The sequence below is a fragment of the Zophobas morio genome, unplaced genomic scaffold, assembly GCF_036711695.1.
Source record: "Zophobas morio isolate AGI-343-1 ecotype UQ-CSIRO unplaced genomic scaffold, CSIRO_AGI_Zmor_V1 ptg000014l, whole genome shotgun sequence".
NCBI classification, from domain to species: domain Eukaryota; kingdom Metazoa; phylum Arthropoda; class Insecta; order Coleoptera; family Tenebrionidae; genus Zophobas; species Zophobas morio.
In genome coordinates this window covers 10,337,987-10,356,251 of record NW_026972119.1, presented here as the reverse complement: position 1 = coordinate 10,356,251, position 18,265 = coordinate 10,337,987, and the positions used below count along the sequence as shown (strand labels likewise).

At 33.6% G+C, this 18,265-nt stretch overlaps 1 protein-coding gene and 1 long non-coding RNA gene across 2 annotated transcripts; one reads left to right on the top strand and one right to left on the bottom strand.

Moving 5' to 3' along the window:
* Positions 1-1,520: 1,520 nt before the first annotated feature.
* Positions 1,521-2,750, bottom strand: LOC135128807 (uncharacterized). Its single transcript, XM_064055884.1, has one exon. It carries the CDS (start codon positions 2,748-2,750, stop codon positions 1,521-1,523), a length of 1,230 nt encoding a protein of 409 aa, XP_063911954.1.
* A 7,041-nt stretch (positions 2,751-9,791) lies between these two features.
* LOC135129274 (uncharacterized) lies at positions 9,792-11,408 on the top strand. The gene is made up of 5 exons (XR_010280542.1): positions 9,792-9,930; positions 9,993-10,173; positions 10,270-10,440; positions 10,497-10,609; positions 10,657-11,408. It is a non-coding gene; the product is annotated as an uncharacterized LOC135129274 (long non-coding RNA).
* The last annotated feature ends 6,857 nt before the right edge of the window (positions 11,409-18,265 follow it).

The window sequence follows — 18,265 nt, the reverse complement described above, 5'->3', positions numbered from 1 at the left end:
TGTTCTCAAAATTTATGAGTGTTTTGGGGAAAAAATCTGAGTGTAGTTCATTAATTAATCAGTCCTCTCCTCTGTGTTGACGAGACAAAATCAATTTAACTGATGATACTTGTAATCTGAACGTGCTCATTCGTCGGAAGCTTTCAAAGTATAAACAGAAATAGTCGAAATTAAGCATGGTGTTAGGTGTTATTTATGCCACTGGTTTTTACTTTATACAGGTTATCACAAAACGAAAATTGCAAAATCAAATTTTATAATTTTTTAGAAAAGTGGAATTTTTAGACACATTTTTTTCATCGGTTAGATTGCATCTTTCCTGCTTCATTTATTCTTTGAGGATGGATTTTTAGGTACCTAGTGTTTCTTTTGTGGTTTACTGTAGTGTTGTACCACAATTGTTGGACCTCGTAGTTTTTACTTACTGAGCGTAAACCACTTCTTGTTTCCGACGTTTCATGACCTCTAGAGTATGAAAAAATAGGTCTCCCGTTCGTGTTTGTATGTCGTCTGTTGTCTATGAGTAGTATATAAGCAGGGCTGACGTCAGTGGTCTCGTGACGCGCTGAACGCCAGCCGCGCTGCTGGTTGCGCACCACCACCGTTCGAATCTCGGTTGGGTTATTTGAGGGTAGATGTCGCTTCGGAGTGGGTTTTTAGAATTCTAGTTGTAAATGCGTGCTTTGACAGCAGATGGCGCTTTAGGGATTTTGAATTTTGGTTTTAGAATTCTAGTTGTGAATGCGTGCTTTGAAAGCAGATGGCGCTTTAGGAATTTTGAATTTTGGTAATTCGGTTTAGGTATTACAATATAAATTTTGAAAAAATAGATGAAACACTGCCAGGTGCAGGATTTGAACCTGCGTTCCGTTTCCGAACCAGAACTTAAGTCTGGCGCCTTAGACCACTCGGCCAACCTGGCTTGTAGTCGAAACGAATTAAAAAAATTAGGTAAAAAAAAAATGTTAAAAAAGTTTTATTTATTTATTTGTTCATTTATTTATGTATTCATTTATTTATTTATTTATTTATTTATTTAATTATTTATTTATTTACATATATATATATATATATATATTTTGATCATACAAGGAATATATGTCTTAGTATAAAGCTAAGTTATTCATAAATCACAATTATCGAAAAAAAACCGAAAAATTCAACAATTATAATAGAATGTCCGAGGCATCGTGTCGATACACACATTTTTTTTTCAAGTTTTCATTGTCATAATTATTTGGGTTTAATATTGTTTTAGATTCACTTTCACAAATAATGCCATTGTCGAAAGTCACCAAGAGTTTGTAATTCAAAATCGATGTAGAGACATTGAAATCACACACAAAGACTTCTTTATAGTAAGAATCTTCAAATAACTTCATTTGCTTCCACGAAATTTGGTGTGTTGACATATTTAATCACATACTGATATCGTATTTTAAACAATCATTTTTTTGTAAACAGACACAGAAATAGATATTTTTATGTTTATTTATGTTCTGTAGCACACATGGACGGTTTCAAATAAGTTCTCTTGTAGTTTTCAGCATTGGTATGTACTCTATGATGGCATCGTGAATGATAATTACATAGGCTTTAGTATTTTCGGGAAAATCGTTGTCCGATTCGAAGTCAAGTGATACGTCTACAGTTGCATAACGAATGGGTTCGGGATGTTTCGAACAATCTAAAACGAATATCGAGCGTCTTTTAAAATCATCATATTTTAATATCGGTTTTGCTCTATCCTGATCATTAAACTGTTTATAAAAGTTACAGTATGCTTGATACGCTTCTCTGTAACGATTTTTTGTAAAATCTAATTTCCAAGATTCGTATGGATATACATTTGAATTTAAGTGTAGACGTATGCTTCTGATGTTGATGTTGTCAAATTTAGTTGCATCCGCCAGGGGATTATTCTTCCTATTAGTTTGAAAAAATACAATACAATAAAGAGGTGTATGTACACTTTGCAGGGTTTTCACTTTCCACACTTCATTTTTAGATCTAGGAAGAATGGGCAGTTCATGAATTTCCCATTTTCTGAATGGTATCAATATAGCCTTACTTTTATTGATTTTATTCAACATCTGTATTTTCATTTCATCGTTTGGATAGACATGTTTTGCTATCAGTGCAATATTTTTTATATTAATTCTTGCTCTCCTAGTGCCTGTGGATACGTAGCAATTATCATCAGATTTACTGCGTACCAATCTTAATTTATGTTTGCCAGTAACTACGCGATGATAATCGTAAGGTAAATTTAACAAAGATGATAAAGGTATTCTCAGTGAAAACGTTTTATCTACAACGTTAAATGTTTTAATTCCGTGGTCATCCACAGCCCAACCAGCTCCACCCAACTCATTTGATTCATCTTCACCATAACACAAGAATGTTTTAACGGTTGATAATAATCCAACATCTCGTACTACATCAACTTCTTTATTGTTAAGTTCATAAGTAATGCTTTCAAATAAAAACGCTCCAGCGTTATTTGTCAAATAAATATTTCCATTTAAAGGTGGTATGTTATTAGGCAAAAGATCGTCATGGTCAAATTCTCCATCAATATCAAGATAGCATTCCGATAACGGTATCATAAGATCTTCTTGATTAATAATTATATCTATTTCGTCATTTACATCCAAATAACGTGCTTCCGGGTTGTATGTATGTTCTTCTTCTCTAATTATGCTGTGATCCACTCGTGGTTGTTCGAATATTTGAAGTTTTTCTGACATGGTACCCCAAAGATTTGAGAATGTTTATACTTCGAGACGATAATGACTGCTGTGATGAGAATAACGGTTCTTCTTCTCCTGCCGGTATTTGCCGTGGTGACTGTTGCGATACTGAAGTGTAACGCGAAAATCCTCTTCTTTTAAGAACTTTGTATATCAATCCCATGATTACTTTTTTTCAAATTTTAGCGCTAGTCTAACTACAATTTCTTGACCGTTAAAATCAATAAAGTTGTTGTCTTGGTCTACTATGTCGAGAGTTATATTACTAATGAAAGATTTATTAATGAGCGGCAAATATATTTGATTTGTTGGTTCAATAAAAATTTGCTCTCCTGGATTGACAGTTATAGCGGTTTCGTAGATGGTATGTGATCTTTTACTTTGATAATAGGATCCAGTGACTATATTACATTCGACTCGAATCGTGCTCACTTTTATAATATTTACAGGTACATCGCTTTCATGCAGAGTGTTTGCAGGTAGCTCTCTTTCTGAATATCCGAGTCTTTTTCCTATACTATCACTGTGGGTAAAATTGACTCGATGTATACTCTTGAGTTCGCACTTTAAAGTGTTAAGGTTAGGTTTAAGAGAAAAAATTTTTGATCGTTCTTTGTCGCTAGTACATTCTGGACAGAGAAAATTCTGAATATACTGTTCTATTGCATCTATTTCGTATGCCCCCTTTGGAAAAGTGATCACGTTTTCCTTACTATCGCCTTTTTTAAAATAATAGAACTTGTTTGTTCCTTCCTCGATATTTGGAATATTATTTGTGGTCAGAAATCCTATAAGAGCTAATGAGTATTCGTAGTCTGGATCAAGTTCAATCACAGGATTATAAGTAGCGCTTAGTCTACTTGTATTACCGACAAGTGAAAACGTCGTATGCATAGTGAACACTGAGGCAGAAAAATAAGCGACAGATTCCTTTATAGTAATTTTATTCTACTCGCTAAAAATTGTAAACACAAATGTCCACAATTATATTTTAATTTTTGATATTGTTTTTGATTAAAGTATATCTTACAATTTTTAAAATATTGTATTAGCTCCGGAGGTGGTTTCAAATTACCATAACTGTCAAAATAAAAAACATTTTTTCCAAATTTTTTATAAGCTACCCAATGAGTGCCTGGACCAAACGATGAATCTAAATTAACTATAGCTTTTTCATAGTTTCTAGGTCCGGCTGATGGCAATGAATTTCTCATAAATATACCTCTAAAATTAGAAATTTTTGATAGTTTCGCATATTTTCTCAAATCCTCATCCGATAAGGGCCTTTTGGGTAGCTTTACCAATAGTTTTTTGATGTGTTTTGTAGGAATAAACCGTAACCGTCTTTACGTTTTCGTAAAAATAATCCGCTTCCTTGTTTTCCAATTGCTATATCTTCCATTGTTTTATTGTGACGTTGTTCTTCGTCCAATTTTTTTTTGCTTGTTTTGCATCATTCACCGCTTTGGCTATTCCAGCTGCGCCTCCAGACAGTGCTCCAAGAGCCGATAATCCTCCAAATATCAGTGGTAGAAGTGGTAAAAATCCACCCTGTTTAATTGGTAGAACACGAGGTATCTTAATTTGCCTTCGACCTCCGGCTTTTCTGATAGCTAACTGAGCAGTTTTGAATGCACTTTGTATAGTATTAATACCGTCACCAGTGTTTTTTTGTATTGACGGTCTCAAAACAGCTTGATGAAAAGTGAGTTTTGATTTTTTTCTTTTTAATGCTGAAGCCCTAGTAGCAGTCATACCGAGTTTTCTTTTCATTCGTATTATAAATTGTGAGTTTTTGTATAAAAAACACTTGATTCGGTTATCTCTTGTAATATATACGATTAGCTTTGTTACTATAGACTGACACGAAGGATAATATAATAAATTGTCTACAGTACTAATGTAAATATATCGAGTTCGAATTGTAAATTCTTAGTTGCGTTGCTGGGCAACCTCTTCCTTACAAAGACAACATAAGACTAAATTAAAATTGCTCCAAAGTATTTCATATATATGTTATATATTTCACTAATATTGTTCATTAATTGCAATGCGCATCGTAAGGCAAGGTACGTCTTTAGCGATTACAAATCATGATGAAGACAACGACGAACACAAGAGCGTAAACTATCATAGACATCGGCGAAAACATGGTATTTTGTTTCCTGAATCTGTTAGATCTATTATTTGTGGTCCATCTGGAAGTGGTAAAACAAATATATTACTATCATTATTGTTTGATCCGAACGGACTAAAATTTACAAATATATATATGTATTTACTGCAAGTCACTCTATCAACCAAAATATAAGTTACTACAACAAGTATTACAAAGAGTGAAAGGAATTGGATATTACCAATATGAAGATAATGAACAAATCATTAACCCCAAAGAAGCAAAATCGAATTCAGTTATGATATTTGACGATGTAAGTTGTGATAAGCAGGATAATATTAGAAGATATTTTTCTATGGGACGTCACAAAAACATCGATTGTTTTTATTTATGTCAGACTTACACGAGAATCCCGAAACATTTGATAAGAGATAATACAAATTTATTGGTGTTATTAAAACAAGACGAAAGAAATTTGAAACACATTTATGAAGATCACGTAGGTACCGATATGAATTTTGGTCAGTTTAAAAAAATATGCACAATTTGTTGGAGGGATAAATATGGATTTCTTGTTATCGATAAAGAATCTGAGCTAAACAAAGGTCGATATCGTAAAGGATTTGATCAGTACATTATCCAATAAACAGGTGTGATATGATAACAGGTACCTACTGTTTGGAGAAATAGGTCTGTTTTCCAAAACAGCATCAGTTCAGTTTAAAAAAAAAAAAAAAAACAGGTGGATATGTATGTACTTTATTAAGTACAACAGATATTTCTGTACTTCTGTAAAGCATTTAAGATATAATAAAGCATGAAAAATGAACTGCCGCAGTTTATATCGAACGTTCAATATGGATAGACCTATTACCAATGATCAAAGTGTTCGCACTAAACGTAGGATTATTAAAGTATCGGATGCTATTAGAAAAAAGTACAAGGCTTTAACGCTAGGCATAAAAGAGCAAGATGCTGCATTAAATAAATTATTTACACCAGTTCTTAATCCTCTTAACGAACTCTCTACAAAACTAGACGATAAATATAGCCAAAAGGAACCACAACAACGAAGAATTCTGCGAAGAAATAACGAACCACAACAGCAACCAACTGCACCTACGAGTAAAAGAGTAAAAACTTATGGTCGCGACGAAAATCGACGAGAAGTGGAATTTTCGTTTTTACCACCCAGACCTACAAAGCAGTCGATAGAAGCAAGCACTAACAGAAGAAAAAAAGATTATGCTGATGATGATGATGATGATGATGATGTCATGATGATGATGAATGATGATAAAGAGCAGGAGAGTCGACAGAACGACGACGAGGAAACTCATGACAATAATTTAGAGGAAAGAGACGACGAAGTGTTTGAATACAAACCAGAAGACGATGAGATGGAATTTGAATATGAAACCACACCAAAATTAAATCTCTCAGATATTAAACAACCCGAAGTCTTTGAAGATTTTCTCAATCAGTTTCCAAATGTAGCAAAACCATTTATTATAAAAGTATTAAATGAAGAAAACGATGAAGTTTACGGGCCTAGATTTGATCTGCAAACGAATAAGTTTCACTTAGGCAATTTGATATTACAAATAACAGAAAATGGAGATTTTCAATTAAATAATCAACTATTTCCAGCCACCGATGGGCTTTATACACTACTTTTTAGTAAAAACCCTGACAATGAGACTACTGTTATTAATGATAAAGATCGTAAACTCTATAAGCAAATGTTGGAAATTTCAAATGCCCATAAGAGAGATTACGATCCTATACAACAGATTAAAGGGTCAAGAGGTGAAAAATATCTTCAGTATATACAACCACTGTTTTCAAAAAAAGCAGAGAAAAAAAAGTCAAAATCAAGTCCACAGATTACTGAATACTTTGTAGAAAAGAAAAGATCTAAAACAATTAATACTAATAACGAATCATCTCCCAGTTTTTCACCAACTTTATCTTCGAGTAGAAATACGTCCTCACCAACGTCATCGATTAAACCTACCAGAACCACACTAATGCGTCAACAACGAACTTATAGTGTGCCTAATACTTTAACTCCGACTCTCTCTTTTCCAGCAAAAAAATCTGGTCGAGGTTTGTATAATGATAATTTTGTGACAGAATACGTTTATTATAACGTTTTTGATGAATTAGTAGAGAGATTAAATTTATTACATGCTTCCGTAAAAGCTGGGAATACCACACATATAAATGAAATTCGTTCAATAGAAGAGGAACTACGTGAAGCTGGTGTTATCTATTAAGATCTTATTTACTGCCGTATTTATTGCAAATGATTTCACTTTCAAAATGCCTATAGATGTGTTCGGACGTGCTCGTGGAAGTAATCTTTCCTCGTCTCCTTCAACCTCTGCATTTAAATCAATGTTGTTGAAACAGCAACAACTTAATTTTACCAAAGATGGGAGTTTAGATTTGGAGAATCATAGAATTTGCAATGTATCATTACCGTCTGAAAAAAACGATGTATGCACCAAATACTACGCGGATGTGATTGTTGAAAATTTTAATAAAAAATCTGATAACCTCATTGATGCATTGAAAGTGTTAAACAAGAACATTGCGGATGCAGATAGATTGTGGGATAATAAGTTTAATTCTGTAAAATCTAATGTAGAAAACCAAATGGCTTTAAAGCAGAAGCAAATTGATAAACTTGCAAATACACTAAGTACTGTGAGTAATTTTAATTTTGATGTAGAGATTCTCAACAAAAAAGTGCAGCTGTTGATAGCGAATCTGGATAACGAAATAAATAACTTGAAAACAACTTTAATGGGGAATTTAGCTGATCTAACCGCAAAAATGAATATGCACCTGAACAGTGAAATAAATAAACGAATCAAGAATACCGATGACAAATGGAAAGAGTTTTTAAGTTCAAACGGTAAGGATGTTGATTTATTAAGAGAGCGAATTGCAAAACTGGAACAGTTGCATCCTGACCGCAAAAGATTGAAATCTAACGAAGAAACTTCTACATTAAAATAACATGAAGAAAACCGCTGATACAATTAAAAAAAAACGAGGGCGGCCACCTCAACGTCAAAATGTTTTAATTACGGATACGAAGATGGAAGTCGTCAATGAAATTTTTAAACCAGCACGAAAAACTTTTCCGAGAAGACATACAATAATCAAAGACTTAGATGATTTGTGGCAGATCGATTTGGCAGATTTGCGTTCCTACTCTCATGAAAATAATGGATACAAATACATTTTAGTTGTTATTGATTGTTTCTCGAAATTTTTATGGACTAAACCGCTAAAAACAAAAGGAGCAGAAGAAGTTGTACAAGCTATGGAGTTCATATTAAAAAAAAGTGGACGACATCCGAGAAATTTACAAAGCGACCAAGGAAAGGAATTTTATAATAATCGTTTCAACAAATTAATGCAAAAATACAGAATTAATCATTATAGTACATACAGCGTGAAAAAGGCAGCTATTGCAGAAAGAGTCATTCGAACTATTAAATCAAAACTTTTTCCATTGTTAACTTTGAACGCTTCGTATAGATGGTTAAATCATTTACAACGTGTCACATCTGATTACAACTCCTCTGTTCATCGGACGATCGGAAAGAAACCGATTAAAATTAATAGATCTAACAAAGCAGATATAACAGTATTTCGAAGACTAAAAATTGCAGACAAAAACAAAAAATTTCAACCAGGTGAGTTTGTAAGAATTAGTAAAGAAAAATTATTGTTTGAAAAAGGTTACACACCCAGTTGGTCTACGGAAATATTTAAAGTTGTAAAAATTAACCAGACTAATCCTGTTACATACTTACTAGAAGATACTGAGGGACAACCTATAAAAGGATCTTTTTATAATTATGAACTTCAAAAAACTAAATATCCAGACGTATATTTAATTGAAAAAGTGATACGTCGCAAAGGACGAAAAATGTTTGTCAAGTGGTTGGGTCTTCCGGTTGACAAAAATTCGTGGATAAATTTAACCGACGTCATGTGATGAATGATGATGAAGAGTACCTATACCGTGATTATCACAAATGTTGAAGATACTCATCGCAAGTTATTATGTCATGTTTGGAACATTAACTATAACACCTTAAACAATACTGCTATTAATATTATTATTGTGTGTTTACTTCGTTTTCGAAAACATCTTGTGAATGTATCATATCTAATATATTTATATATAGTTTTATAGTTGTATAAATAATATAATAAGTACTGTAATAAACTTTTGGAATACTAACTAGATGTTTGTTGTTTTTCTTTTGTATAAAAAAAAATCCAAAAATATTTTTTATTCAGTCATCAATAGGTAGGTACAACTTAGAATGATGTTCCGTATCTTCCTTAGATGATAAACGCCACGCCTCCTTTACATTTTATATATTTTTATAAATAAAATAAACAAGGGTCCATACCTATAAATATCAATTCATGTGTAAAAATTAGATTTCAAGAGTGCAACTTACTGAAAACTTGACTAACTACCAGTGTAAAAATACCAAACCTTAATTAAATCAAACGGAAAAGAGCTAACCACAGTTGGTGAATAATGAACGTTCACGCAATATGCATGCTTAATTATGTATTAAAATGAAAAAAAAAATCAATCACTATAATTTTTTAAAGAATATTGATGGGTCTGAGTAATTCCGAAAAAACATTGCAACAGCTTTGCACCGAAAAAAAAATACCAACAACGCATTTATTATCTTTTGCGGTTTCTTATTTTTCCAAATGCAAAGAAAAACATGTTTGATATCTTATTTGTTGAGGTGAAACAAATCATATATTTGCGATAATAGTTGCTGCCGCGAAACAAATGATTCATTTATATTATTTTTTTGTGGTTTTTTGTTTGTTTTTTATAAAATAAAGCTATATAAGCAATCGTGAAAACCTCTGTTGCACAGTCTTGTACACGCGCGAAGATTATTCGTTACAGAATACTCAAAAAAAGAAGTGCATACCTGCGATTGTGATTGATCCGTTAAAATACAAATGTTCAATTACCGTAAATTCAATCCTGAAGAACAAGTAAGTTTTACATTAAACTTGAATTTATTCAATTTGCTTTTTTTTTCTTATTTTCTTTTTAGAAAAATTTTTCTTCATCTTAATGAATTAGAAATCAAGACAGAATAAAAAGATGACGAGCAGCGAGTAAGTTTCTAAATTATTCGTTACGATATACTCAAAATAGAAGTGCGTACCTGCGATTGTGATTGATCCGTTAAAATACAAATGTTGTATCACCATAAATTGAATCCTGAAGAACAAGTAAGTTTTATATTAAACTTTAATTTATTTGAATTGATGGATTGATTGGCGCGATGACTGACGAGGATCCGATTTTAAATATTTTTTTTTTTTTAGAAATTTTTTGTATTAGACATCAGCATGGAAAAAACGGAGCTAACACACATTTCAAATACGATTGCGTATGGAAAGTTTACCTATATCAAATGACGAAATGGAAATCGAAATTTCTGATGTGCAGCAAAATACAAAAGTAAAATCAATTTTAAATTCAATCCTGAAGAACAAGTAAGTTTTAATTATTTTTAAATTTATTAAATTTTATATCTTTTCCATTTTTATAGAAAAACTTTGTTACAAAAACACATACTGAAATGGAAATTAGCACAGAAAGTTTACCTCTATATCAAATGACGAAATGGAAATCAGTACGGAAAAACACCATGACGAGCAACAAGTAAGTTTCTAAATTATTATCTTAAAGTTAATTCAAATTCTTTTAAGGAAAATTCACCTTAAGTGAAAATAAATATTACCGAGCAAGTTGATGTCCAATAGACTGGAGGAATGGGAAATTTCTGATGTAACAACTGATGTAATGCATGAAGATGAACTAACTGAAGCAACGATTATTATTGAGGACGTGATGAATGGAGGATGACCAGAACCGGGATCAAGAAGGAGAAGAGGACAAGACGGAGGAAGAAGACTGGATGGAAGAGGACACAAGAGGACAAGACGAAAGAAGAAGACTGGATGGAAGAGGACACAAGAAGAAAAGACGGGGGGAGGAGGACTAGATGGAAGAGGACAAGGTTACTAATAATTTTTATCAATATATAATTATTAATTTTTTAAAAGACGTCACGCCAACAAATAGGGTATGGGAGCGGGGGGTATCGAACTCACACAACAACAACAAAACTCCTCCTCCCATACCCTTGCTTGGCGTGACGTCACCAAAAAAAAAAATAAAAAAATAAATAAATAAATAAATAAATAAAAACATTTATATATAAATAAAATAAAACATTTATTAATAAATTCATATATATTTAATTTAAGTTTTATTATTCACAAATTACAAGAAGCACATCTATAACGATTACGATTGATTCGATGACGGTTACGACGCCTACGACGCCTAACTCGACGCCGTCTACGTTTTCGAAATCGGATTCGGAAATTTTTAAATCTATCCTGGTATATATTTTCTCTGTATTCCCTTTGTAATATAGGATCCAAAATTTTCTCTACTTGTTTTATTCTTCTTTGAAACCTATCTGTGTCCCTAGCGTACTGTAGCCAAATTTGACCACATCTTGCTTGTTTATATGCAGAGGACCATCTCACCATTAAATGAATTGTCGCAGGAGCATCAACAAACCGCACACACCGACTATTACAAGACATGTTCTTATTTAACAGTTTAAACTTCAAATTTGTTAAAATTACATCAGAATGTGGTTTTATTCACAAATAAAATTACTGTGGCCCAGTGGTCTATAGCGCCAGACTTAAATTCTGGTTCGGAAACAGAGCGCAGGTTCCAAATCCTGCACCTGGCACAGTGTTTCATCTTTTTTCAAAATTTATATTGTAATACCTAAACCGAATTACCAAAATTCAAAATTCCTAAAGCGCCATCTGCTTTCAAAGCACGCATTCACAACTAGAATTTTAAAACCAAAATTCAAAATCCCTAAAGCGCCATCTGCTGTCAAAGTACGCATTTACAACTAGAATTCTAAAAACCCACTCCGAAGCGACATCTACCCTCAAATAACCCAACCGAGATTCGAACGGTGGTGGTGCGCAACCAGCAGCGCGGCTGGCGTTCAGCGCGTCACGAGACCACTGACGTCAGCCCTGCTTATATACTACTTCTATGGTCTGTCAGCGATTTTATTGAACAGATAATCCCAGAAACTACTGGTGGTTCATAAAACTACATTTATTGTTTTACACTAGACATCCAGATTTTTTGAAAAAGAATGTATATATTTTACAGTAGGTATAACGTTTTTATTACTCCTAAAACACTGAGAATACAAAATTACAAAAATCGTCGACGCGTTTCGCTAACCACGCTAGCATTATCTAGACTAGAAAATACTAATCTAAAATGGTATTACAACTAGGTTAGGTTATATTCTATCTACCCTACCCCTTCTACTTTGCCTCCTCCCTGACTCCATAAGGGTGTAGAAGAACGAATTTGGGATGGGCTCACTATCTGAATTCATTACATAATTTTTGTTTTTAAAATATTCTAGGCCCTCTTGAATGTCTAGAAAAAAAATATTGACAAACTTAAGTTATTTTAAATAGTTTAGATCTATTATGTGGTCATTCTCAAAAATATCTTGAGCAATACTTGATTTTTCGACCGTTCTGAATTTGTTGTTGTTATATAACATTTCACAATTTAATTTAAAAACTGCAAATCTGAATGCTCTGAAATCGACCACACGTTTTAAGGTTGTCGTAGGCATCGTAAATCATTACGCAAAATTTGTGTTTATCTTCAAAACACTGAATGACGTCCTCTCAAAATTTTGCTGGATAAATCCTGTCTATGTAAATCTATAAACTTAAAATATACTATCTGACATAAAAAGTGCAACACCCAGAAGGGGTTGAAATATTTTGGTAAAATTCGGTATACGAACTTGATATCAATAAGACAACATATGATAAAGTTTTCATAACTCTAGCAAATATGGTTACCATTTTTTTGAGATCTTTTGTTCTGCTTTTCTTAAGTGAATATTGTTTATTAGCAACACATTTGTCATCAATTTATGCTTGTTTTGACAATCCTCGTGTATAACACTATGCCTCGTGTACCAAGACTTCAACAGTACTACCAGTATGATGCATTTGAGCGAGGTCGAATGGTTGTCATGAGAGAAGCGGAAAAGTCTTTCCGCGAAATTGGTCGAATTTTGACAGTTAGCTCTTCAGGACCGTTTCTCCACTACCAGACAGGTAGCAGATCAATGGTTTGCTGAAGATGGGAGGAACATTGGAATGAGATCTGTCTATCGTCGTATCCAAGAATTCGGACTACGGAGCTGCCGTCCACAGCTAGTGTTGCCGTTAACTCCAGAGCACAAAAGCCAGCGGCTAGAATGGTGTAGAGAACGTCAGCAGTGGAATGACGAATGGAAGAATGTCGTCTTCAGCGATGAATCTCGCTTCTGTTTAGGGGCCCATGATGGTCGTAGGAGGGTAAGAAGAAGGAGAGGAGAACGGCAGCATATGCAGTTTACAATCGAAAGACATGTCCACCGCACTGTAGGGGTAATGGTATGGGGCGCCATTGCGTATGGTAGCCGGTCACCCTTAGTCTTTGTTAGAGGCAACATGACAGCCGTTCGTTACATTGACGATATTCTTCGACCGTCTCTGTTACCATACATTCAAGAGCTTCCAGAAGCTCTTTTCCAGCAGGACAACGCCCGGCCTCATATTGTACGCGCAACAATGAACTTTTTTACAAATTCCCACGTAAACCTCTTGCCATGGCCTCCGAAATCTCCCGATCTATCGCCCATTGAACATGTGTGGGATATGATGGGTGTAAGAATATCCCAGTTAACCCCTCCTCCTCAAACTTTAGCGTCTCTACAAGATGCTGTTCAGGCAGCTTGGGATGCACTACCTCAAGCTGATATAGACAATTTAATTTTATCAATGCCAAGGCGAGTGGTTGAGTGCTTAAGGAATAGAGGTGGTGCGACTCATTATTAACATTTTATCAATAGTTTGTGTTTTTTTTTGGTTGAAAATTTTATCGTTTACTTGTTGTATGTTGTTTAATATATCCCCAAAAAATTGTCTTGAAAAAATAATTACTGGCTGTTGCACTTTTTATGTCATTTAGTATATGTAAAATATCAGTAGTCACTTTCCTCAATGCATTTGATTCATTTTTACATAATATACAAAGTAATTTACTTTATTTATACAATGAAGATTCACCTCACTTTCCAGAAGATTTGGGATAAAGTACTGTTATTATTAGTATTGCATTGTATCTATTCAAATTGATGTATGAACGTCTCTTTGGCAAAATGTTGATGACGTCATCAGGAAATTTTGTCATGAAAAACTCACTTGAAACATATGCATAGCATGTTTCTCTAAAGTAGAGTCGACCAAACAGTGAATACACATTTTCTGTTTCCAAAGTGCTTAGTGGAAGCCCATGATAAATCGCTAAAACTTATAATGGTGCTGATCTAGAATGGTTGTCTACCGATGGGTTGCTTGTCTGAAACAACGTCGTTTATCATGATAACCTAAAATGTATTCATGTACTGATTCATCCCTGCCAACTAAATAATCGGACTGTAAATTGTCATTACCATAATCTTAAGCGGTTTTATTGATGGATTCCAATAAACAGAAACTCAATGATCACTATTTGAAGAACTCTACTTTACCTGTAGTTTAGCAGTCCACACATATCTTAATTTATTTTAATTTATCATAAAAAAATAAAACTTGGTCTCTACACAATTTACAGATATTTTCATTTCATTTTACGTGCATAGTAGCTTCAAGGATGTAATAATAGGAAACTGTCAATATTTTGTTTACAATAAATTGTTGAGTAACATCAACAGCATATTCAATGTTGTTAATTATCCACACAAATTTTCTTTGAAGTTTGAAAAATCTACTTACATGACATACATAAAGATCGCTTAAAAAAGAAAACAAATGCAGTTCATAGAGTCTGCAAAGTATCTGCGATACATTTTTGAAGAGATATATTATACCTTTGCGTCACTTTGTTACATTTATAATCTACGTGGTGTTCCCACGTCATTCTACTACCAATAGTAACACCAAGGGATTTTGCAATTACTACTTCTGTTTGTTTGTGTCCTTTTTGAGTGCTAACTATGACTATTCGGACGTTTTTGGATGTCCAGCATTTAATTAATTCTCCAATTTAGCCATACCAGTAATCGACCGTACAACTGTAGGGTCGTCGGCACAAATAGTGACCATGAAATGAAAATTTATAATTTGGGAACTCATTAACATAAACTGGAAATAACAGAGGCTCCAGTACGCACCCCTATGGAACGCTGCATTCAACAAACCACGGTTAGCTGTCTTTTGTCGTCGCTTTGACAAGTAAGATTTCATGAGATTTAGTGATGTTCCATTAATGCCATATTTGCCTAAGTTTGCCATCAATATATTATGTTAAACACAATGGCTTTCTAGACGTCACAAAATATTTCATCCGAATTTTCCTCTTTTCCAACGCTAGTACGATGTTTTTTAAAATTTTGTTTAAAGCATCAGTGGTTGATTTGTTTTTTCAGAAAACTTTTGGTCTCTTAAAGAAGTAACAACGAGTATTTTGTTCAAAAAATTGCGTTGATTCAGAAATGTTTGAAAAATTTTACCAAAAATAGAGACAATAGATATTAGGGGTGGGCGATATCTTGATATATCGATGTTCCTTCGGTATATCCAATTATATCGATTTTTCCAAAAAGCGATATATCAATCTGTATCGAAATTACAGAATGTCTAAAAAATGTTCGAAAGCTGAATAGGTATATTGTGTATTGTGTATCGATCGATAAAATAGTAGTTAATGATACAACATTTTACACTGTATTGATATAAGTATGTAAGTACAACATGCGAACTGTATCTGTCAATGGCAGTTTGTACAGAGGAGCAATTTTTTTTTATTACTGACCAAGGCTTACATTTCATCTGACTGATCAGGGATAACTAATATTAGTACCGTAAGTAGATTTAATTTTTACATTTTTTAAATTGTAGGAACCGAAGTTAAAGCGTCTATCAATTGTTTGTAGAACAATTTTTTAATAATACATATTATACTCCTAATACCTAATATAATATAGTTAGTATAACGTTTTCGTTTGATATATATTTTATTTTCGAATACATAATACTCTCTTAAACAAAATGAAACTGTTATATAACAATGTATTTGTTACACTGACTGAAGTATCGAGATGATTGATACTTTCCGATTTTAATGATAGTTATTAAGCGATTTTAATGATACGTCAAGTTTTGATAGTTTCCGATATATAGTGGTTTATCAATGCAAATGGGTTATCAATTACAAATCAATACGAAAAAGACCGTATCGCCCACCCGTAATGAATATAGGTCGATAATTTGGTATATCATATTGATTTCCGTGATTTTTAAAGATATTTAGAGTTGTTGACACCTTAAAACAGTCTGGGAATGCACCTTCATTTATGCAACAATTAAGAAGTTTTGTTAAGGGCATAACGATAAGATTTTTCACGTATTTAATTATGTTGATGTAATTATCATGGGATAATTACCATCAAGATATTTGTTGTCAGGGGCGAGGAAAGTAAATGACCTTAGACCATTTTCTTCTGTCAGTCCCATTTGTTTAAGTTTAAGTGCGTCGTCGAGTATTAGCAGACAAACTTCTTTGAAAAATTGGTTTTTTAATGCCATTTGGCACATGTATTGTTGTACCTTCAAACTCGATTTTTTTTGTCGCAGTTTGGACTCATTTTCTAGAAATATGGTACACTGCAAAACAAAACTACAGTTTTAGAAACTGATAATATATTTCAACAAAAGCTAGCTACTATATTTTACACTGTCCTACAAAAAATACACTACTTTTTATGTAATAATTTTGATGTACACCCTATAATTATTGGAAGATAATCGGTTCCAGTTTCGAAGCTGATCGATCTAAATAGACGTGAAAAAAAATAAAATTAGACATTTGTTGAAATGGTCCTATCACAGCCTTACTTATCGTATCCGAAATAATAATATGCTTCGTGAAAGTTCTAATTCAAGGTGGCAGCCATCTCGTGCTCGTGCCCATTCGGTAGACGATTGGTCCATACGTAATTCCATAATTGTCGTTTCCTGGAAGAGTACCAACAATTAAACTCTAAAAATTCCTCGGTCGGCAATGAAATAGATAAATGAGGCTCGGTGCCCGAAGCTGGTTCGTTTGAATGCAAATAATTTTAATGGTGTTGTAAGTAAGGCCCATTCAGCCGGTACAATAAATCATCGACACGCGGGCCCGCGTCGCGATTTTTACCATTGTCGGTACATCAATCACGCTAATGCTCGCGCTAGCCCATTGAATCGATCACCTACGCAATTCCGATTTAATATGCACCATAATTATCAATTGTACTTAGATCTGATGCGGCTTTGAGCTCCCACCCAGGTGCGAGAAGGGGCCGGTAACGTCGGAATCTCCATTGTCTTTCGCTAACATCTCTATTTCCCTGACACCCTATGATTATAAATACGTGTTCCTCCCATCGGCCCACACACGACATCAGACTGTGACTGTTTTCGTGATCGTAAATGTTTATTACTTAAAATGCATGATACGGGTCGATGACCCCCGCCCCTCGCCTACGGTACTTAAGTGCGTTTCGGGGATAATATGCCGGTTCGGTTCGGTTTATGTCTGCAATGATAATTAATTCATAATTATAACTGTGCAGAATCGTCTCGGGATGCTCTATTGTTCCACTGCAGCAGTGGGATGCATCGAGACCCGAACGTCTGATTTTTTAAATGAAAGAATTTTATCATCTAATTCGGTTTTTTGGACCACAAAAAAGACCTGTTGAGGTGTTGACTACGTAGATCTAATCTATAAATGATGGAAATATATTATGATTTTATTCAGTTTTTAAATGGGTGGGAAGTGTTACAGTTTCGAAGTACCGAACCAGACGAATTCCCCTTTGTCTTTATTTAATAACTGCCATTATCTTTATTTACTTTTTAATGGGTTGCTGGTTTATGGGGTACTTAACCTTTTCGATTTCATTCGCGATATTAATTTACAGGGGCTGCAGAGCTTCCGTTGTTTTATCATTATCGTCTACTGCAGGTTCATCGAGAAACTATAAAATAATTAGCATTAACCACGTTAAGTACAAATCCATAAAAAGTGTGAGATACCCTAAACAGTAATTTTATTATACATTAACACAACTTGTGATTTTTTTCTGTATTATTTTAAATGGAATTTCAGGAGACGTTTATAATTGATATGAAATTAAATCCTAATGGA